This window comes from Terrapene carolina, unplaced genomic scaffold (assembly GCF_002925995.2).
Source record: "Terrapene carolina triunguis isolate 2854851 unplaced genomic scaffold, T_m_triunguis-2.0 Scaffold242, whole genome shotgun sequence".
In the NCBI taxonomy this organism is placed as follows: Eukaryota; Metazoa; Chordata; order Testudines; family Emydidae; genus Terrapene; species Terrapene triunguis.
In genome coordinates this window covers 9,433,115-9,455,057 of record NW_020664593.1, presented here as the reverse complement: position 1 = coordinate 9,455,057, position 21,943 = coordinate 9,433,115, and the positions used below count along the sequence as shown (strand labels likewise).

Sequence of the window (21,943 nt, the reverse complement as noted above, 5' to 3'; positions counted from 1 at the left end):
ATGCCAGGGCTGAATTTGATCCCACTGAATACCAAATGGAGGCAGGTGGCAATTACGTGCCTGTTGAATGCCCAATCAGTGCATGATGAGCTACTTTGATAAACACTTGTGGGAGGCGAGGAATATACTAAACTGGGTTTTCTCTTTGTCAAATCACCTGGTTGCAATGGAAGAGGAGACAGAGGAGTGCTTTTTTTGGGGGGGGAGGCTGCTGGACATACATATTGGAAACACTCTAGGACCAGAGAGGGTCATTCCTTCATGCCCTTTCAGCTTCTAGAAACGAAAGTAGCAGAGCAGCCCTCAGCGTTGGCTAAGCACATGGGAGCAAGCCTGGTGTTGTTGCAAAGTGCCAGTGGGCTGTGACCCCTGTTCTGGGGCACGTTTGGGGTCCCTTAGGAATTTGCAGCTGTCTTCTAAAGAAAAACCCATTCATTTTCCTACTGGCTGGACCTCTCAGCTGATGACTCCCCTGACGCAATGGAGGGGGAACTTCATCTCCATCTTGAAAAAGCATTTGCTCGCTTGACTCGCCTCTGGCTACAAGGCCTGGGGTGGCATGAGGGGGGGGAGGAAATGAAAACACAGGTGGCGCTTCCTGAGTCAGTCACCAGAAGGGAGGGGCGTCTGCCGCGGAGACTTGGCACGTTGGTCGTGATGTAGCACAGAACCAAGCTTGGAATGTGGTGTGGGGGGGTTGGGGGGATGTGGGGATGTGATGGGATGCTAGCATACGATGAGGGGTGTGCGCGTGAGGAGCTGTTTGAAGGGGATCTGACCGCTGCTGGTGGCAGGGGGTGACTCTGAGAGGACAGGAATGCATGAAGGAGGTGGGGAGAATGGGATTGTGCGCGTCTCGCTGTGGCACTCGGAGAGGGCTGCGTCCGTTACTCCTCACGGGGAGGAGGCCGACAACTGGGACATGGCTTAGTGCAGGAGGAGAGCTCTAACCCCATGGGGTTCTGGCAGCCAAAATGGGGATTAGTGAGGAATAACTACCCCCCCTCCCCACTTTGTACTGGAGGAGCCTCAGTCCTTGCCATTTCCTGTTCTCAGAGGCCCTACTTCCCTCAGTGACCCTTCTCCACCCCTGGCGTGAAGGCAGTAGGGAAGGCTCAAGCCCTTGGGGCCTGTACTTTTTAGTTCCACATGGTCTCCCACTTGTGTCTGATCCGATCTGATCTGTCTAGTCCATGTACTTACCTGGCCCCCTTGCTGTAATACCCGAGGGCCTTAGTTCCTCCAAACGAGGGCTCTCCTACTAGTCCTAGGATGATTCTTCGCCCTGCCCATTGCCGTGCTGGCAGGGGCGTGAGCGCACACACACAGACAGAGGCTGGCTTTCTCTCTCTGTCCACAGCCCATCCTAAAGAGAACAAGAGCTGCCCCCATTTTTCTTAAAACGGTGGCTTCAGCACAGTTGGAGCTCAGCCATCCCCAGTGCCCTCCATCTGATGGTCTCAAAGCACTTCATGGACAGTGATGAATTGGGCTATCGCAGCTCCCCAGTGAATTTTAATGGACAACGACCGTGAGTAGGGGAATAGAGCAGTGGTAGGGTCTAGCATGGGATTTGGGGATAGGAAAGCTGGTGAGGCAGGTAGGAGCTGGCCGGATGTGGGGAGCAGAGCCAAATACAGACGGTCAGTGAGTGTTGGGGAGAAGCTGTCACCCGCAGCTTCTGCTGATCTCAAAATTCCCCATCTCACCTGCCTGCAGAAAGGAGTCCTTGGGGTCCCTCCAGCTCACGTGACACCCCCACCGGGCCAGGCCGGGAAGGTGCGGTAGTACTGGCACTATCTTTGCAGCAGCACCTCAGCGCAGATACGACCACACTGCCCCTCTGTTTGCCAGACCTGTTTGTATGTAGGTTGTGAGTGCGCACAGGCAAACACGCCCCAGGGGAGGCAGGTTGGAACTCCAGAGGCCTGGGTAGAAGCCATTTACAAATACAACTAAACATTATTTGTGGGGGGTGGACATTTACGGGAACAATCTGGCATTAAACTTTTGAATAACCAATTAGTCAAAATAATATATTCTGTGTCCTGTGCTTTAAGTTCCTTATCTTTCCCTTCTCTTCCTCTCTTGGTGCCTCTCTCCTTTCTCTGCTTGCCATGGCTCCCCACTGCCTCCCCTATCACTGCTCTTGGCTCTCTCCACTCCCACCCACTTCCTCACCCTCAGCTCCCCCGGAGACCAGGCTGTTGGGCTGAGAAATGAAGGGAGGAAGGGGCGGTGGTCCCCCTCTTCCCTGGACTGGCAGAGTAGCTGCTGTGATATCAAAGGGTGGTACCCCTGGAGGTCTGGGAGTGGAAGGCCCCACTGACACTTGCCCGTCTCACTGGCCTTTGGCTCTGCACCCTCCCGTGCGGCAGGGAGATATTATCCCCGCTTTACAGATGAGGGCAAATGAAGCACAGAAAAGCAAAGTGACTCATTGAAGGCCGCACACCAAGTGGGTGGCACAAGAAACCATAAACCCCAGGAATCCCCGACTCTGAGATCTGTGTTAACCTCAAGACCATCCTGTGACGGGTTCCCCCCTGGGGTGGCACCTGGAACTGGGGTACCACTGAGCCCTCTGACCCACCAGCCTGGGCTCCCTCTCTCACTGTGCTGCTGTGACAAGCTGCAGACCCGCTCCCAGTCCTACACTTCCTCCAGCATTCACCCAGGTAGGGACACACCCAGCTGCAGTTACATACAGGCTCTCTGACCAGCCACAGCATGAATCAATAATAGAAGGGCTACAGCCAAGGGAACTCTCAGCTCCCCAGGCATGCACCTCCCCTGGAGTATAAACCCAGAATTATACTGTCTGGCACTGCACAGGGATTTGTACAGTGTAAGCTCATAGAGTTTGCGCCACCCTCCTCTCCCCCCCCCCGCCCCAGTGTGGAGAGGAAAATGCAACAGCCTTTGCCCCTTGAGCTACGATTTCCCGTGCATTTCACTCACTGGTTTAGATAAAGCAAAAGCAAGTTTATTAACTACAAAAGATAGATTTTAAGTGATAGCAAACAGATCAAAGCAAATAAACAAAAATGCAAACTAAGCTTAACATACTAGGTAGACTGCATATGAATTAGCAGTTTCTCACTATGAGAGATGTTACCAGCAGGCTTCCAGATTCTTAAGGGACAGGCTGCACTTGGTTTATAGCGTGGAACCCCAGGTCTTTCATACACAGGCTAGAAAATCCCTTTCGCCTGGATCCAGCACTTCTACCAGTCCAGTCTTTGTTTCTCAGGTGTTTTCAGGAGTCCTCTTTTGTGGGGAGTGCAGAACCACAGATGATGTCATTCCCTGTCTTATATAGCTTTAGCATAGGGCGGGAACCTTTTTGTCCCAAAATCAGTTTGTGGAAAAACACTGACATCCCAAGATGGAGTCCAGAGACATGTGGCCTGATAACATGCCCTTGCATACCTTGCTGAGTCATAGCAGCTGTTACTTACAGGCTGTGTGGAGTGTTCTTAGGAAGGTTTAAGTTCTTCCAGGGTCCATTGTCTTTGCTGATGTGCCATCAGCACTGTCTGGCTTCTTCATTGTTGTACCAGAAAGGCTAGTTGTGGGTGTCACCCAGAGTAAGCACGACTGAAATACAGATACATAGTCAATATTCCTAACTTTAGATACAAAAAATGATACATGCATACAAACAGGCTAATCATATTCAGCAACTCCTAACTTTTCCAATGATACCTCACATGACCCGTCTTGTACAAAATGCATCATTATTATGCCATAATCATATCATCATAAAATCACTGAAGAATATGGGGTGCAGTGTCCTACTTGCCCGTCTCACCGGCCTTTAGCTCTGCACCCTCCCGTGTGGAAGGGAGATGATAGGCCTGCTTTAAAGATGAGGGCAAATGAAGCACAGAAAAGCAAAGCGACTCATTGAAGACCGCACACCAAGTGGGTGGCACAAGCATCCATAAACCCCAGGAATCCCCGACTCTGAGATCTGTGTGTTAACCTCAGGACGATCCTTCCCCTCTCTACCAGTGGCGTACCCAGGTGGAAGGAACAGGGGGAACGATCACAAAAAAAGGCGCCACCCGCTGTGGCGCTTTTACTCACCCAGCAGCGCTTTTACTGACGGGGCGGCGCTCCGGGTCTTTGGCGGCACTTCAGCGGTGGGTCCTTCAGTGCCGCCGAACGCACCCGGAGAGAGTGAAGGACTCGCCGTCGAAGTGCTGGAGCGCCGCCCAGTCAGTAAAAGCGCTGCCGGGTGAGTAAAAATTAAAAAGGCACCAAGAAATTGAAAAGGCGCCACTTGTGCTCAGTGGGAGAGCAACCGCTGCCCCGCTCCCCCCAGCTACGCTACCGCTCTATACACCCAGCTCAGTATCTGAAACACTGTCTCTAATTGCAGAAATCTCGTCGTTATTTTCCATGTCCTAAAGAACTATGTTCACTGGTGAGCTGCTCTGCATCTGAGGTGTTGGTCTGTTCTTTCTCCAAGCTCACTGGCTCCTAGGCCTCTCTCCTCTTCTGGGTCTATAAACCCCTGCCAGCACTGCTGGAGCCTGGGCCTTGGCTCTGAGATCGTAATTTGGCCGTGATTAATTCAGACCACCAGGGTGCACATTAATTTTCCTGATGCTCGTTTATATTTTGATGATCAGAGAAGTATGTGTGATATGGGCAGGCAGACTTCTACTTCTCTCCTTTTCTCCACTCTCTTCTGTTTGTGTCTCTTCCTGTTTAATCCCTTGATCAAATGTCAAAGGAGAAAACACCCAGCACCCTTCCCCTCCCCAAGGGTAACATTTATTATCAGAGGAACAGAATGTGCTGCATGTTAAGAGTTAACCTTCATCTGGCTTTAATACTCAGTGGAAACATGGCTCCCCTTCTCCGCTTGTCTTAAATCACATTTTTGAAGTTCACTCTTATTCCTGCTTTTTATTGTTATTATTTTTAATTGAATGATGCCAGGAAATTCTTGAAGTCTTGAGCACGTTCGCTGCAAATCATTTTTATGACATTGCTAAACCTCTCCTTCTCTTTTCAACCTTCTCCCTCCTTTCTCCCTCCCCACCCCCCGCTTCTCGAATCTGGGCACTAGAACCGTCTCCAAACAACGTGCCTGACAACTAATACGTTTTACATTTGGGAAGGTTTTTCAGCACATTGCGAAGGGAGCTGGTTTTTATTTAAAATTAAAAAGAATCTTGCTTTAATCAGAAAGTCTGTTTTGAGACATTTCATGTCACTTTTCCAGGACTGTGGGTGGGAGAACCTTGGAGCCAGAGTTGTCTTTGCTGTTGGAGAGCTGGTATAAATCCCAGAGAATGAAAACACATTTTTCCACTCTCCCGGTCTGCCAAGGGAAGGTCATGTGTAGTCTGCGATCCACGAGCTCTTCTGATCCCTGCTCTCTGAGCTGCCTGAGGCTGTGTGGGCCTTGGATTTGTATTGGTTCCAAGGAACAAAATAGTTGTGTTTGTGATAATGGCACGCTTCTGCGCAAAGTCGTGGTGGTGTAGGTCATACTGCGTTGCTGTTACATTTTACTTTGAAGAGGCAATATGGTCTCATTTCAATGCAGGGTCATGCCACTCTGAAGAAGTGTATCAATGCTAGGTCATGCTAGGGAAGATGCAACTTTGAGTATTGTTGCAATGTCATAGGATATTGCTGCAAGGTGCTGAAGATGCAGGATCCTCAAAACACAATGCCATTACCTCCTTGACCTAGTGTGCCAATGCAAAGACATAGCATCACCCCATAGCAGCTGCTGAAACCAAATTCCCGAAATAAATGTTCATCTCTTTAACATTCCTGTGAGCTGGGCTTGCAGGACTCAGGAAACACTTGCAAACATTTGCTAGAAGAGCCATGTTCTAGTTTACTTGCAGTTGGTCGGAGCATGCTTTCTAAACATGGGTTGATTTCATCCACATTGGCTGGTCAAACTGTTACCAGGAACCAGGCTAGCTAGAACTTTGTTTAAAGCACTTTCAAACAGGTTGGTTCCCGAACTTGGTGTAGGGGCTATAGTAGGTGCATCTCCCTGCCCTATGAGTTGAGATGCACTGGCTCCCAATGCTACTATGTTATAGTGTACATATAGGCTACAGGAGCATCTGCACCAGGAATGGGTTTGGAAATAGGTCTCCTGGGTTTATTTTGATTTATCTTCTGGTCTTTGATGTTGTGGGTTTGGCAATTCTGCCACTACCAGTCTGGGACTGGAATTGTCTTAAACTCAGCTGCATTGCTGCTCTCAGCTTCTGAGTGGCTAGCGTAGACTTGAAGCGCTACCTGACTCAGGCCATTTCACCTTGGTATCTGCTCCGAGTCTTCTGAGTAGTATTAAAAAAAAGAGATATTTTCCTGCTCTCCATCCCCATCCCTAATGGGTGTAGCAAAGTGTAGAGGGTTCATACTGAGTTCATCTGAGTCCTAAAGTCTCCTTACAGAGACATTTCCATGGTGAAGCAATGGTCCAGCTGGTGTGTCTCTGAGGTCACTGAACTTTTGCAGGAAGAGTCAGCTGTGCAGGGTGGTGGAGGAGCAGGTTCTGATGAGAAGGGATCAGTCAGCTCATAAAGACTAGCAGAGAGTCCTTGCAGTGTTTCCATTATGGCCTCTAACTCTTTGCTTCATGTGGAGTTGGTTGAGAAGTGCAGCTGGAAGAATGTAGACAGCAGGGGAGAAGGAAGGTGGAGGACTGGGCTGGCGGGTGGGGGTGGGGGCGGTGAACAGCTCTGTCAAAACATTCTCTCCTAATGGATTTCTCAAATGTACCAGCAGGCAGGTGTCTTGTCAAATGCCTTCCCTTCTGAAACCTGATCTGTTCCTCTTTGTCTGGTACTCTCATTCTCTCTCAAAGGCACCCTCTGTTGGGTTTTTTTTAGCCCCCAGGAACGTGGTGTGTGTTCAGGGCATGGTGTGGGTAACTGGGTCAGCAGACAAAGGAACTTGGCCAAAGTTCGGTTCATAGCCAGTCGTTAGAGCCTTTTTCCCTCTCCGGTATCTTTCAAACTCATTTTAATTTTTATAGAGACCAATATTTCCCTTCTATTTTTTCTGTGACCTCCCCCCCATCCCCTCCAACAGCTCCCCAAACAAACTGGGGGTGGGGGAACCTTAGGACACAATAATAATCTAGTGGTAAACCAGCCTGTGGCTGTCGAGTGTTTGACTCGAGCAAGAATTCCCTGTGTGGAGATGCTTAGTATTCAGGCAATGGAAGAGTTTGAAGTGGTGGTTGTGGTCACAAAAGTGGACTCTGAAAATGACTTTTTACTTCCTGTTCCATATTAATTCTTCTCCATTTGCTTCCAGATCAAATCTTTCAAGTCTGTGAGTTGAAATACTATGATCTTTTTTTCCCCCTCTACGCCCGAAGTTTGCCTTCTAAATCTCTTGAATCTATCTATCTACTCCTATGCTCTCATCTGTCTAAACCAGTGGTTCTCAATCAGGTCTTCCAGGGGGTATATCAACTCATCCAGATATTTGCCTAGTTTTATGATAAGCTACATAAAAAGCACTAGCAAAGTCAGTATAAACTCAAATTTCATACAGACAATGACTTGTTTATACTGTTCTATATACTAGACACTGAAATGTGAGTACAGTATTTATTTATATTCCAATTGATTTATAACTATATGGTAAAAGTGAGAACATAAGCAATTTCTCAGTAACAGTGTGCTGTGACACTTTTGTATTTTTATGTCTGATTTTGTAAGCAAGTAGTTTTTAAGTGAGGTGAAACTTGGGGGTACGCAAGCCAAATCAGTCTCCTGAAAGGGGCACAGTAGTCTGGAAAAGTTGAGAGCCACTGGTCTAATCCATCTGTTTGGGATGTATAGCATGGGAGGATGCATAGCATTCATCACCATATTATCCAGGGGCTGAACAGTTAGTTTAGATCCAGAAAGCATTGTTCATAGTAACCGTCACACTTGATCCTGCTCTTTGTCTTTCCCTGGTATCAGCTAAGCAAGCTTTGCCCCACTCCCACCCCCGATTTGGTGTACACCAGCTGTCCGGAGATGGCAATGGCACTGAGGACATGTGAGGTGAGAGAGAACCCAGAACCCAGTTTGAGTCTTTCACAGTTGTACAATTCTTCCCCCAGATGCACCCCAGCAAGTTCCTAGTGAAGTCAGTAGGAGCAGTGAATGCATAATTAGGGGTAGAACTGAATCCAGAGGAGGAAGATCTGGGCAGCAAATATTTTTACCCATTTCCAGCACCTTCCATCTGAGGATCTCAGAACACCTCACAGATATTAATGAATTAATCCTCACAGCCCCCACATTTTCTAGTTCAAGACCGTCCTCCCCACTTATCAGAAGGGGATGTCATTTTCTAACCATATTTCAGGTGTTCAGGCGAAGTCAAAGGTCATGATGTAATCCTCTCTTCTGTATTACCCAGCCTTTGAACCCTGTCTGCACACAATGCTTGTGGTAGCTTCTGGGCAGCATGGCTACAGTTATGTTTGAAATGGCACTTACCTTTCGAATCTCAATTTTCAGTTGCTCAGTAAGTTACCTTTTAGGGCTGGGATTTCTCATGTTCATACACATCCCAGGAGCAGTTTATTCACAAAGTTTCTTGATGAGCCCCTTTTGGAGCTATTAGGTGATAGAAAGGAGCAGCGTTCTGACACCAGCCCAGTCCCACTCATCGCCAAGGGCACCCCTTCAGTACCATCCATTGCCAAGATGCACTAAACTGGGTCCTGACTCCAAACCTGAGGTGGTAAAGGTCAGACCTCAGGAAGAGGATACTCTTCGCACCAAAACCAAGATCCAGAGCGTGACTAGCTTTGTGCACTGAGCCAGCCTAATCTGTATGGACATGGAAGACCTGCTCCATGGGGGTGTCAGGAAGCCAAATCAATATTTGTAAAGCTCTTGGAAGTCCTAGGATAGAAGGGCCCAGTGTTAACTATGTGCATTGTCTTGTTCCCCATTGTGTGCTTTAGTCCAGCTTTGGAATCTAGCTGAATTACAAGTTTACGTACTGAATGTACCTCAGGTTGTTGAGGTGTTTTTTTTTTTTTTTTTACTTCTTTCCATTAACTCCTGAATTTCCCACCCCAGTGCTAAGACTTACTGTTACTGTCCTCTTAACAGAGATCAAAGACTTCAAATTTGATGGCCAGCATGTGATTGAAGTGGATGAAGGGAACACAGCTGTGATTGCATGTGACCTGCCCGAAAGCCACCCCAAAGCCCAGGTGCGCTACAGTGTGAAACAGGAGTGGCTGGAGGCCTCCAGAGGTGAGCTGCATTCAGGGAGGGGAGGGTCCCTCTACTCTCTTTGCTACCCCATGCTTCTGTCCCAGTGAGCTCTGTCACGTCTCCATATCCGCTGGCTCTGCCTTTACCCTTCCCTCTAGCTCTCCAGTCTTGCAGAGAATAAGCTCTCTCTGCCCACTGCCTAATGTATGTCTCCCCCACAGCTGCTCCTTTCTGAGCCACTGCCTGGCCTCTGTGATGTCCCCAGGCAGCCGTGCCTGAGGGAGCCAGGCTCAACAACAATTTGCAAACAGAAAAAGGAGGGGGCCTGAGTTGAATAAATCCTAAGCTTAATTTTGTTAAAATGAATTATTCGCCCCCGTGAGATGGGTCAGAACCAAAGCCCCGTCTCTGAACCCCTAAAAACTTCCCAAGGGTTCAGAAATCCAGGTCTGAACGTTGCCACTTGAGCCCATCTGTACTTGTGACACTTCAACTTCACCAGAAGGTCCGTTCATCTCCCTCCTCCCCAAATCAGTTCTCTCCTTATCCCGATTCTGAGACTGAATCAGCTTATTTCCAGGAGAACCGTGCTTGTGATGTTGATTTATCCAGCTCTCTTTCCCTCCTCTTTGCCCACCTTCTCCCTTCCCTTTGCCCAGGCATGTTTGAAACCTACTGCTGAGATGTTATCTGGCTGGTAGAATAGCTCCTCACAGAGAAAGGTCCTCTCTTCTTTTCCCTTACAGACAACTACCTGATCATGCCGTCTGGGAACCTTCAGATAGTCAATGCCAGCCAGGAGGATGAAGGAACGTACAAATGTGCTGCCTACAACCCCGTGACCCAGGAAGTGAAAACCTCCGTCTCCAGTGACAGACTCCGCGTGCGACGTAAGATGCCTCCCTTTAAACATTCTGGGTTCCTGGCCTCCAACCCATCCCTCTTTGTGTGTGCGACGTTATCTTTGGCACCTCTTGACTGTTGAGTGTTTACTTTTGCAGCCTCTGTGTTCTATTATTGTAGCTTTATGTATGGACTGCCAGGATTCGCTCCTGGAAAACTTCCTTTGCAGCAGATGGTGGAGGGCTGTAGTTTTCACAGTAGAAGGTCGAGAGGTCTGTTCTCTGTGCTGCATGCGCATGCGGCTACCCCGTGGAATTGTTATACCCGCTGAGGAGCATTTAGACCTGGGAGCAAGGGTTTGAACTCCACTGCTTGACTGGGTCCTCTGCACATTGGTCACATAAGAACTACCAAGTTTCTCAGCCTGCATGGTGCGTCCATCTGTCCTATTGTCCGGAGGAAACAAGTGTTCTTGGGGTGCCGCTGCCCCAGGTCAGTGCTCTGTACAAGGCACTGTTCCCATTCGTAGGAGCTGCGGTGTCTTATTCTTTTTCTTCTCCCACCTCACCAGGCTCCACAGCAGAGGCGGCACGGATAATCTATCCCCCGGAGGCTCAGACCATCATAGTCATCAAAGGTCAAAGCCTCATCCTGGAATGTGTGGCTAGCGGGATCCCGCCTCCCCGGGTCACCTGGGCCAAGAACGGCTCCAGTATTTCTGGCTACAACAAGACCCGCTTCCTGCTCAGCAACCTGCTGATCGACGCCACCAGCGAGGAAGACTCCGGCACCTACAGCTGCATGGCTGACAATGGGGTGGGCGAGGCTGGAGCCGTGTTCATATTCTATAACGTTCAGGTGTTTGGTGAGTAGTACTGCAGCTTTCCTCCCGTCTCCCCAGAAAAGCCCGGGCTTTCTCCTAGCGCCTGTTTCAGGGAGAAATATCTGCCCCACCTCCATTATAATGTGAAGTGAACCCACCCTCCTTGCTGGCATCTTTAGCGCCAGTTTTAGTGTGAGGTGATGGATTTGCCCCTGAGGACCCCATCACCTGCCCCTTTGACCCACAGGTTCCACTGTGAGTCTAAGGTGGGGGACTCCCCTTGAGGAATCCCATCTCCCATTATTTATATTTCTGCTTTGGGTACTCTATAGCACCCATTAGTGTAGTATCTAGCGCTTTCCAGGTACATTGAAATCTGCATGGGAAGGAACCCTAGCGGACTTCAGAGTCTCTGGATAAGGAGGCTCCATTTGAGGGAAGAACGTTTAGGAAGATAAGTCCCAGATAATTCCGCAAAGCATTTCCCCCTTCCGACAGGCATTAGCTGGGACTTGAATGGATTTGGTTTGAACCAGCTGTATTTCATCCAGGCGCTGGTCTCCTGTAGGCATCAGGACACCCTTGTAGTGGCACTGGGGGAAAATGGGATACACAGCTGTGTATCATTGACATACTGTTGACACTGGACATGTGGCATCTCACCACCTCGCTGAGTGATCTCCTGTGGAGACTGGAGAGGAGGGGCGACAGGGTGGATCCCTGGGGGACCCCATCAAGGAGGAGGACTTTTCTTGGTCGAGGCTCGGTTTTCCAACCCCTCTCTCCTCTAGAAGCGAATGACCAATCATGGTAGTGCTGTGCTCTCTGCTAGAGCTAAAGCAAGTTGTTGTTTCATGGTTTTTGCCCTACAGAACCTCCTGAGGTCACCATGGAGCTGTCCCAGCAGATCATCCCCTGGGGTCAGAGTGCAAAGTTCACCTGCGAGGTGCGAGGGAACCCCCAGCCCTCGGTCATGTGGCTGCGCAATGCCGTGCCTCTCTCCTCCAACCACCGGTTCCGGCTGTCCCGTAAGGCCCTGCGGGTGATGAGTGTGGGGCCTGAGGATGACGGGATATATCAGTGCATGGCAGAGAATGAAGTTGGCAGTGCACAAGCCATGGTGCACCTTAGGACCGCCCAGCCTGGTGAGTCTTCAGTAGAGTTCACAAGTTACCTTTCCGCAGACATCGGTGCTTTAATTCAAGGGGCTAATGTACAAATAAGTGACTGGAGTATGAAAGGGCTGATACCTCCTTTCTGTCCTGCTTGTGTTTCAGCTGTCCTGCTCTTCTAGCAGCTTACCTCCAAATTGCTAGGGCACCCCCAGCTGGCTTCTCACTAGGAGACATGGAGATCCTAGTGTAGGAGCTGGCTATGTTACAACAAGTGCCACTTGTCTCCTTCGAGTTTTATCATGACAGGAAGGGCTGGGGCCCCATTGGGCCTGTCTGTGGTAAGAGGTGCTACAGAGTGATAGGAAGCTGCCCTCTGCAATCAGCCCCAGTGTCCATGTGCCCCATTGTTATTGCGGGAGAGAAGGAGGGGTGTGTTATAGTTATATGTCGTTCAGACAGATTGAAATGGATGCAGCAGCCTAACACCTCTTGAGAAGCTTGGCTATGGTTCCTCTACGGTTCATGGCACCAGGGCTAGCAGGAGAATTTAGGTAGCTTCCTACTATCTCTGCATTTACTGGTGATTTAAAATGGCATTTGTTCTGTCTGCCCCCTCTCCCTCCACCCCCAACTCGTATTTCAGGAACAACTATGAAGCCATGGCGAGACTCCAGGTCGGGCTCAGCTCAGTCCCCCACGCCACCGTCCAGCGACAAGGCTCTGAAGGAGAAAGCCATGCTGCAAAGGCCTAAGCCTACTGCGCTGGAAGCATCTCTCCAGTGCATGACTAACAGAGGGCAGGTGTCTCCGGCCGAGGCGCCCATCATCCTCAGTTCTCCCAGGACGTCCAAGACGGACTGCTACGAGCTGGTGTGGAGACCGCGACACGACGGCAGGGCCCCCATCCTTTACTACACTGTGAAGCATCGCAAGGTACCACCATGCTGCTTCCATGTTTCCATCACTGATGTTCTGTAGGTGAATTTGTGACTGGGCTGAGCAGTTATCTAACAGTGCATTCCAAGTGCAGCCACTCACCTCATGGGGGCAGTCACTCACCCTTGCAATCAGATGCGCCTTACCTGTAACATTTGGTTTCTTCCTGCTTTTGTTGCTGGGATGTCCTAAGTTTCTGAAACTAAGTCTCTAGGGAAGAGCGCACATTGACTCGCTCTGTAATGTCCTGTGCCTGAGCCAAATCACCCAATGACAACTGACTGCAAAGGCAGAGAGCACTCCTCTGCAGCTCCTTGGTGCTATGGTAATATAAACATTAAATAATAATTTAAAGGTACAGAATGCAGGCAACAAAATTACAGTTCCTTTTCATTTGCAAAACCCAATGACGTTAAATGCATCCACCCCAATCCCCCACTAACTAAATGGTGCTGTCCAACAAATAGCAAGGCTGAGACATGATGTGCAGGATTGCTATGCTGACAGGTACGGTAGCTGTCCTAATAATCCTAAATCTTCAGGGAATGTCCCAAACTCCCTGTTTTTCTAGGCTTTCTCCTGGAAGCCAATACGTGACAAGATAGTGAGCACACAAACTACCTGGTGGTGTGGGGTGAACCGTTATTGCTCTGGTAACTATCCTTGTCTTGTTTCAGGGATTAACCCCTTGTAACATCACAAAATGTCTTTGACCAACCTAATCACTCATGATGCTGCTCCTCCTGGTGTGAATCATTGCTGGGACTTTCAGACTGATAGGCCAGAGAAAAATTTCCACCACTTGCACCCTGGAATGTTATTTTAACACACCAGGTTATAAGTGTTAATTAATATTCAGAATGATGAACCTCAAATTTTCATCCTGAAACACAACTCCTGTTCGAAATGCAAATATACATGTTCCTTATGTTTGTGCGAGTTCAACTCTGGGCCATAAATTTTGATAGGGCCCGCTGGGCTAAGGTGCTTCATTTTGGGGGGGAGGTGTCAAAAACTACAGAGCCCAAAATCCGGCAGCCACTTGAAAATGTTGGGACACTCAAGATAAAAATTCTACTTTTTTTTTTTTTTTTTTTTTTTAATTAAAAAATTCCTTCCTAGTTTTAATAAGTTAGAATGTTGGGGGTATTTTTTTGTAATTTACTGCTGCTATTCATTTACTTGTTGCATTTCCTTCATCACGGACAGAAAACTGATATAGATTTCCAGTTCTAACACACTCCAATTCTGTTGTATTTGGAGGATTTCAAATTTCAATTACATATATATTAAAAAAGTGTCTATTTCCCCAGAAATGGTTAATTTCATGAAACCTTTTCTAGTATAAGACTTTATAACCCCTGAGAACATCCTTGCTTTTTTCCTAAACAAAACTGAAATCTGGGGCGTAAACTAACCATGTCTCTTTAAACAGCCATTTAAAATAAAGATGTGAGATGTCAACACAAGATCTAATAGAGAGAGGGGATAAAACCTTTGGATCATTGAGTCTTTCCATCTGCAAGGACAAGATGCAGCCCCCAAATAGCATTGGAATGAAACCAATTCTGCGTGTGATCTTAGCTTATGGGCTGTAGTTTGTTCTTGTTTTGTTTGTTTTTTCAGTGTTTCACCTGGAAGGTCATTAGGGCAGAAAAGGTTGCCAAGGGTCACTGCAGTCTGCACTAACACATTTTCAGTGTAGTCCAAATTCTCAGTTGGAGACTCTTCCTTGTGCCTCTTAGGTCCCTACATATGGGGTTTAGCCCCATTAACCCTTAATTTGCTGTCATTTCTGTGACTGCCAACCCAAGGGATGTTTAGAATTAGGTTTTATAAAGATCCAGATTTAATTAAAACTAATATGAATAGAAATATTTGTGTGTATGGGGGGGGGAGGAGTTATTTCAATTTTAAAAATGTATGTGTGTGAGAGAGAGAGAGAGAGCACATGAGATCTAGTGTGTTGGAAACCCATATATGTCAGAGCGGCGCTAACCTAGGATCTGATTCTTAGCCATGCGGAATACCTGCAGTTCCTATTGACTTCAACTGGAATTGTGTGTGCTGAGTGCCTTTGAAATCAGACCCCTTAGGTTATGAGAGTGAAACTGACCAGTCAGTGGAAGGAAATGCAAAAAAGTAAATAAACAGCACAAATAGTGAAAAGCAAATAAGATTGTAAAGATTCTTTCTGTTGTGCTAACTTCAGCTGCTATTAATGATATATAGACTTTTACAACCAGTATGCGATTTATATCCACCCACATTTACTCACTCTATAGACACAGGAGCAACTACTCTACTGTTCTACAGCCTAAGGGAAGTCAGTTCCTATCCAGTCATTATCTCTGTTTTTAATATTCTTCTTTACACACACCCCAGCTCCTGCTTTCTTGAATGTAACAGTCCTGAGGGACCTCTCTCTGGCCTCGCAATCCCACAGACTCTGTAATAAAAATAAAACTGGGTAGACGTTAATCCATCAGTGTCAAACGCTCAGAGAAGATAAATTACATTGCAGAGGCTTGGCATCTCTGTGTCATCATGTTGCCTGCACTGCCACTGCTCCCCTCCATACAGGGTCACTGAGGTGTCCCGCCTGCTTGCCTGCACAATATTATCCTTGCAGTTGCAGGTTCCCCTCTTTTGGTTGGGACGGGAGGAAGGAAAAGAGAAAGGCCTCATACTCTGTGGTATGCAGCATCTAGACCTGGCTGTTCAATTACACTGAAAGATGAAGCTGTGTTAAAAAACCCTTTGGAGGCCATGGCCGTATGCTGCATATTCCAGAAGAAAGCTATGTTGAATGAACACTAAGGTTGCACGGTGAAGTTCTCAAAAGTCAGGAAATACCAGAGATCTGGTCATAAGCTTAACTCCGCTCCCTTGTTCCTATATGTCTCTGTTCAGTGTTAAACTAGAGGGTCACATAAACTCATATAATGCAATATAGCTTTAAATAGCACTGACTGTCTTTGCCCCATTCTAGGCAGCATGAGAATGTCTCTCCTTAGCCATTGGCTGGGTGTTTCCAAGAAGCCTAAGGGAGTTAGGCACCCAATTCCCATTGAATTTCATTTGACAAAGCCCAGCCTTAAAATCCCCTTGTGCAGTTTTGTTTTGTATCACTGGAGCTGACCCAGCTCTCTGATGTTCTCTTCCTTGTTGGTGCATCAGTGAGGCCCTCAGCTAGAGTGTATGCAGCACTGGGAGGTGGATTTAAAATCCCACTTCCCCTGCTGGGGGTATTGCATTGAATAACACTGAGTCCTTGTTAATAGGCACTCCCTTCCTGCACTAGCAGGACAGGTGATTTTAAGGGTCCAAGGACTGTAATTGTTACTCGTTATGTACCGAGCCAGCAGGGGGTGCTCAGCATTTCACACACTGTAAGGGGAAATTATTGCATGGTATTTGATTTCCCCTGAATTTCCTGATGACTGAATAACAGATGTAAAGAGCTACACCCTGATATTTGGTATCTGAAGGTTGATGGCCATGGGGTAATGGCTTGTTGACACTAAACAGAATGGATTGCGACCTGCAAGCAGGTAGCTATGCACTCTAGCATGCAGGGGCTGATCAGCTAAAAAAAAAAAAAATCTAGGCAACTCGCACAACAGGAAATAGATGATTGTGGGTAAAATCCTATTTTGAAAAGTGATGTAGGCACTTAAGAGCCTAAATCTCACAGAAAGTAAATTGGACCTAGGCTCCTAAGTCACTTAGGCACTTTTGGAAATTGTACCCTTTGTGTTTTGGTGGGAGCCTTCCCACAGCAAATATAAATGGCACTGGTTATGTTTGTCCAGACACACAGAGCAACCAGACACTTTAAGTCAGAATGACCGTTGTTTTATCTTAAGTGAAACATCAAAAGGAGAAAGAACAAAAGTGAAGTCACCATGAGAGCACACTGTGTGTGTGCGCACGCAGGCGCAGTCTGACACTCTGCTGAATTGAACACAAAATGGTAGACAGACGAGCCCTTGGAGATTTAAATATGCATAACCATTACACAGCTAGATACCCTGCAGTATCTATTAAGGTGGGGTGTGTGACGGGTTGGATCACAGAAATCCCCTTGGGAGCTGCCACCTGATGTGCAAAGACTACCCCTGCTTCTGTTTTCCCTGCCAGCTCAGGACTCCAGCACCCTGTCTTGCTGAGCCAGACACTCCCGTCTGCTCCAACACAGACCCAGGGTCTGAATCACTTGTCCCAAAGCTGCAAGTTTACCTGAAAACAGCTCACAGAAGTGTGCTTGTCTTTGGCACTCAGATGCCCAACTCCCAATGGGGTCTAAACCCAGATAAATCCATTTTACCCTGCATGAAGCTTATGCAGAGTAAACTCATAAATTGTTCGCCCTGTATAACACTGATAGAGAGAGATGCACAGTTGTTTGCTCCCCCAGGTATTAATACATACTCTGAGTAAATTACTAAATAAAAAGTGATTTTATTAAATACAGAAAATAGGATTTAAGTGGTTCCAAGTAGTAACAGACAGAACAAAGTAAGTCACCAAGCAAAATAAAATAAAATGCGCAAATCTATGCCTAATCAAACTGAATACAGATAATCTCACCCTCAGAGATGCTTCAGTAAGTTTTTTCTCAGACTGGACACCTTCCAGGCCTGGACACAATACTTTCCCCTGGTAAAGCTCTTGTTCCAGCTCAGGTGATAGCTAGGGGATTCTTCATGATGGCTCCTCTCCCCCTTTGTTCTCTTCCACCCCTTTATATATCTTTTGCATAAGGCGGGAACCCTTTGTCCCTCTGGGTTTCCACCCCCCCTCACTGGAAAAGCACCAGGTAAAAGATGGATTCCAGTTCAGGTGACATGATCACATGTCACTGCAAGACTTCATTGCCCACTTGCCAGCACACACATATACAGGAAGACTAACAGGTAAATGCAGCCATCTGCAGACAATGGTCCTGGTTAACGGGAGTCATCAAGATTCCAAACCACCATTAATGGCCCACACCTTACATAATTACAATAGGCCCTCAGAGTTATGTTTTATATTTCTAGTTTTAGATACAAGAGTGGTACATTTCTACAAATAGGATGATCACACTCAGTAGATTATGAGCTTTGTAATGATACCTTACAAGAGACCTTTTGCACGAAGCATATCCCAGTTGCATTATATTCACTTATCAAATCTTTATAAAACTATCCCAGTTGCATTATATTCACTTATCATCATGTTTTTATAAAACCATATAGACTGCACAACGTCACAGGGTGAGACTAGAGCAGTGGCTCTCAACTAGAGGGACGGGTACACCTGGGTGTATGCAGAGGTCTTCCAGGTGTACATCAACTCATCTAGATATTTCCCTAGTTTTACAACAGGCTACCTAAAAAGCACTAGTGAAGTCAGTACAAACTAAAATTTCACACAGACAAAATGAGGAAGTAAGCAATTTCTCAGTAACAGTGTTGTGACACCTTTATATTTTTAAGCAAGTAGTTTTTGAGTGCGGTGAAACTTGGGGGTACGCAAGACAAATCAGACTCCTGAAAGGGATACAGTCGTCTGGAAAGGTTGAGATCCACTGGACTAGAGGGTGGATAAGCTGTACTAAGGTCAGAAGAGCATCCCAACACTTGGAGGCTTATCCTAGACATATCTGACCACTGAGCTTTGCAAAATTGGGCTGGAAAATCGCACTCCTTTGCAGAAAGCCAAGAAGGCTGGGAGAGACAAGTGAGAGAAACTTTTTCAAACTTTCCAGGCTTCATTTCAAGTTTTCGGCAAAAGTTCAAGTTCTAAAAGTAAAGCAAAGCCAGCCCCCCTTTCCCTGGCCAGGCCAGTGATCCCTGTGCTTGTGACTTGTTCTTCAGCAGATTATGAACTCTTCAGCCAACTGGACAGTCAGGGACATCCCTGCGACTCAGCACCGCCTGACCCTGAGCAGACTGGATCCTGGGAGCTTGTATGAGGTGGAGATGGCAGCTTATAACTGTGCAGGGGAGGGACAGACGGCCATGGTGACCTTCAGGACTGGTAAAGGTCAAATCTTTCCCTAGATGTTTTGGTTCAACTCTCTGAGGTCCCATCTCCCAGCCCTTGATAGCAGGCACCGTTCTGGAGTTAGCCTCTCTACCTTGTACCCTGCAGATGACTTTTAGCCACATGCTGTGTTTTGGTTCAGTGCCTGTCAGGTGGAAAGGCAGCTGCCACCACGTTGAGAGTCGCTGCCCATTACAGGAGAAAATGAGCAGGGTGGTAGGCAGTGTGCTGACAGCACTGGATGGAGGGAATCAGGATTCCTGGGTTCCATTCCTGCTGCTGCCAATCACTGGCTGGGTGACCTTAGCCAAGTCAGTTTCCCCTCTCTGTGGCCTAAGTAGCGGTCTCTCTAGCAATGGTTATCAACTTCTCAGGTTCAGCTAGTGGGGGAAATGGTGCTGGGTTTTTCTGGGAAGAATTTAGAAATGTTTTTAAATGGCAAAAAATGTAGCTGAACATTTATAAAGAGTCACTTGATCTTCACAACACCTCTGAGCCTAGAGCCTGTTCATCATTGCTGAAGGCCCTACTTCATTTGCGATATTGCGGAAATTGCGGGTCCCACAATATTAGGCTTCCACTGCAGTTTTGATTGTAATTAGCTTACTTTGCCCAGTCCACAATTTTGCATACATTTTGAGGTTTGCAACACACACTTGTTTCCCCGTTAGTACAGTAGAATCCCATATATTCGAGCTGATAGCGGCTGGAGCTCGGGCTCTCAGCCACACGCATTAATGTCTGTAATATAGTTGCAGTAAAATGTCTAGTTATTTAAAAAAAAAAAAATTAGCAGGCATAACATAATACTTGAGTGTTTATATTGTTCCAGCAAATTTATCTTAAACAAACAGGTCTTTTCTAGCTTTTCCAAGTTACCGCAATTAATAAAGGTCCATTATCACTTTTCCGCGATTTTCCATGTCTTGCCTGCAACTCAGCCGCAATTATCTGACAATCATTCTGCAATACAAGTTGGGCCTTATCAATGCTGTGAAATCCTCGGGTTCTGTAAGTGCAAAGTGCTACTATTCCCATGTAGTGGCTGCGAATTTCCAATGGGAAATAAACACCAGTAGATAACTGTCCATCGCGCCTCATCTTCTCTAACGTCATTTCTCTCTTGGCCAGGCCGACGACCAAAACCCGACATTGTCGCCAGTAAAGAGCAGCAGATCCAAAGGGACGACCCAGGCACTAGCACTCAGAGCAGCAGCCATCTGGACAACAGCCGCCTCTCCCGTAAGGCCCTGCCTGAGTGGGGAGGGGCGGAATGCCGTGTGTGTTGTGGGGATCCAAGGCCAGGCTGTGTCGGGATCAGAGTCAGTCCCTCGGTAACATTAAGCTTAGGTTATGGGGGCTTTTTTGCTCATGACGAGTCAAGCACAGAGCATTTGTGTCACCTGCAGAACAGCACACTTGCTCCCTTTCCCCATCCCCAAGGAGACCATCAGACATCTACCCTGCTCTTTAACTGAATTTCATGCTGGTGAAGGGTGCAGTATTCCCAGCCAGGGAGACTGCAAGCCACAGAACCATTGCAACATGGCAAAGGGACCATATACATTTTCCACACCCCATGCTGCTCTGGAGGGACCCCTTCCAAGGACAAGCGGGGAGTCCTGGCTTTGTAGCCCGTGAGGTTCTTGGCCTCTCAACTGAGCCTGCTAGCAGGGGGGTGTTTAGTGTTAACTCTAGGGATGGTTTTGTGCAGGGCTGGGCCTTGGCATTTCGTTGCAGATGGGGAACGTCAGTATGAACCCAGCCCAGCTTGTCCTGTTCGTCATGTCCCATCCCATGTTTGACGTGGGTATTGTTTACTGGGGCCATTACCCTTCCTATGAAGTTCTCTCTTAATTGTCTGTTTCCCCTTTGTATTCATTCTTCCTTCTCATTCCCCTTCCTTCACTCCTGTTCTCTTTCCATGTCCTGCATATCTTTTCCTCCCACTATTTTGATGGTTTTCCCTCAAACTTTTTTCCCCATCATGTATAATTTTTCCATGTTTCTCTGTTGTCTCATTTCACTCACTCCTCCTCTCTCTCAGCTGCTGTATCAGTCTCTACCATCTTTCTTATCATTCACTGCCTCTGCATACCCCATCAATCAAACTCTCTTCTCTACCTCGATCCTGCCACATGCACACACCCTTCTCCCCGACACACAGCCCTTTTCCCTCTCCAGACACAGGCGTGTGCAAGACCCCTGCCCCGCCTGGCCTGCACACATTTTCTTGAGGCTGAGATGGTCCTTCTCCTGGGTGGGAGCCATTGGCTGAAAGGTGCTCTTTCCTGACATGAGAGGGGAGTTCTTAGCTGCGTCCCCAGGTTGAGCGTGCTCAGAGCCAGCTGGGCCCCTCTCAGCAGGGGTTTTGCTGGAAGTGGTGGAGTGGGACATGAGGAAGTTGCAAAAAGAAGGTAGAAGGAACTCACTGAGTTTTCAGGGAGCAGCAGGGGCAGTAAAGAGGAGTGGGAGGGATTGTGTGGGAGGCACAAGGATGAGGGAGAGCGAGGGGGTCAATCAAACTGGTACCTCTGATCCACCCTAAATTTGCTTTAGAGAAGGAGAGGCAGAGAGAGAGGTGTTTCATGTTCTACCCTGCTCCTCGCAGCTCCCGAGGCACCAGACCGCCCTACCATCTCCACAGCATCGGAGACATCTGTCTATGTGACCTGGATCCCCCGCGGGAATGGAGGGTTCCCCATCCAGTCTTTCCGAGTGGAGTACAAGAAACTGAAGAAGTTAGGAGACTGGGTGCTGGCCGCCAGCGACATCCCCCCCTCTCTGCTCTCAGTGGAAATCACAGGCCTGGAGAAAGGTAGGAGATGTGCTCCTCCCCCCTGTCTTTCTGGGGGACGTGACAAATAGTCCTGCTTCTCTATGGTGGTTTCCTTCTATTATGCCATGCTCAATGCTGTGGCGTTTGAGCATCTTCAGTGAGCTGGAGGAGGGGTGGTCTTCTCCCAGCT

At 47.7% G+C, this 21,943-nt stretch overlaps 1 protein-coding gene across 6 annotated transcripts in view; it reads left to right on the top strand.

The window, feature by feature from the left end:
* Nucleotides 1–21,943, top strand: part of BOC (BOC cell adhesion associated, oncogene regulated) — an 81,501-nt gene that overhangs the window by 51,359 nt on the left and 8,199 nt on the right. For 3 of the 6 annotated variants that reach the window (XM_024202357.2, XM_024202356.2, XM_024202351.3), the window contains exons 4-11: nt 9,117–9,263; nt 9,971–10,114; nt 10,639–10,932; nt 11,763–12,035; nt 12,649–12,938; nt 18,806–18,974; nt 20,106–20,216; nt 21,586–21,792. In XM_024202357.2, the coding sequence (XP_024058125.2) occupies nt 9,117–9,263; nt 9,971–10,114; nt 10,639–10,932; nt 11,763–12,035; nt 12,649–12,938; nt 18,806–18,974; nt 20,106–20,216; nt 21,586–21,792 (1,635 nt within the window). The remainder of the gene's footprint in view (nt 1–9,116; nt 9,264–9,970; nt 10,115–10,638; nt 10,933–11,762; nt 12,036–12,648; nt 12,939–18,805; nt 18,975–20,105; nt 20,217–21,585; nt 21,793–21,943) is intronic. The other 3 variants (XM_026657382.1, XM_026657380.1, XM_026657381.1) reach the window with 3 other exon arrangements.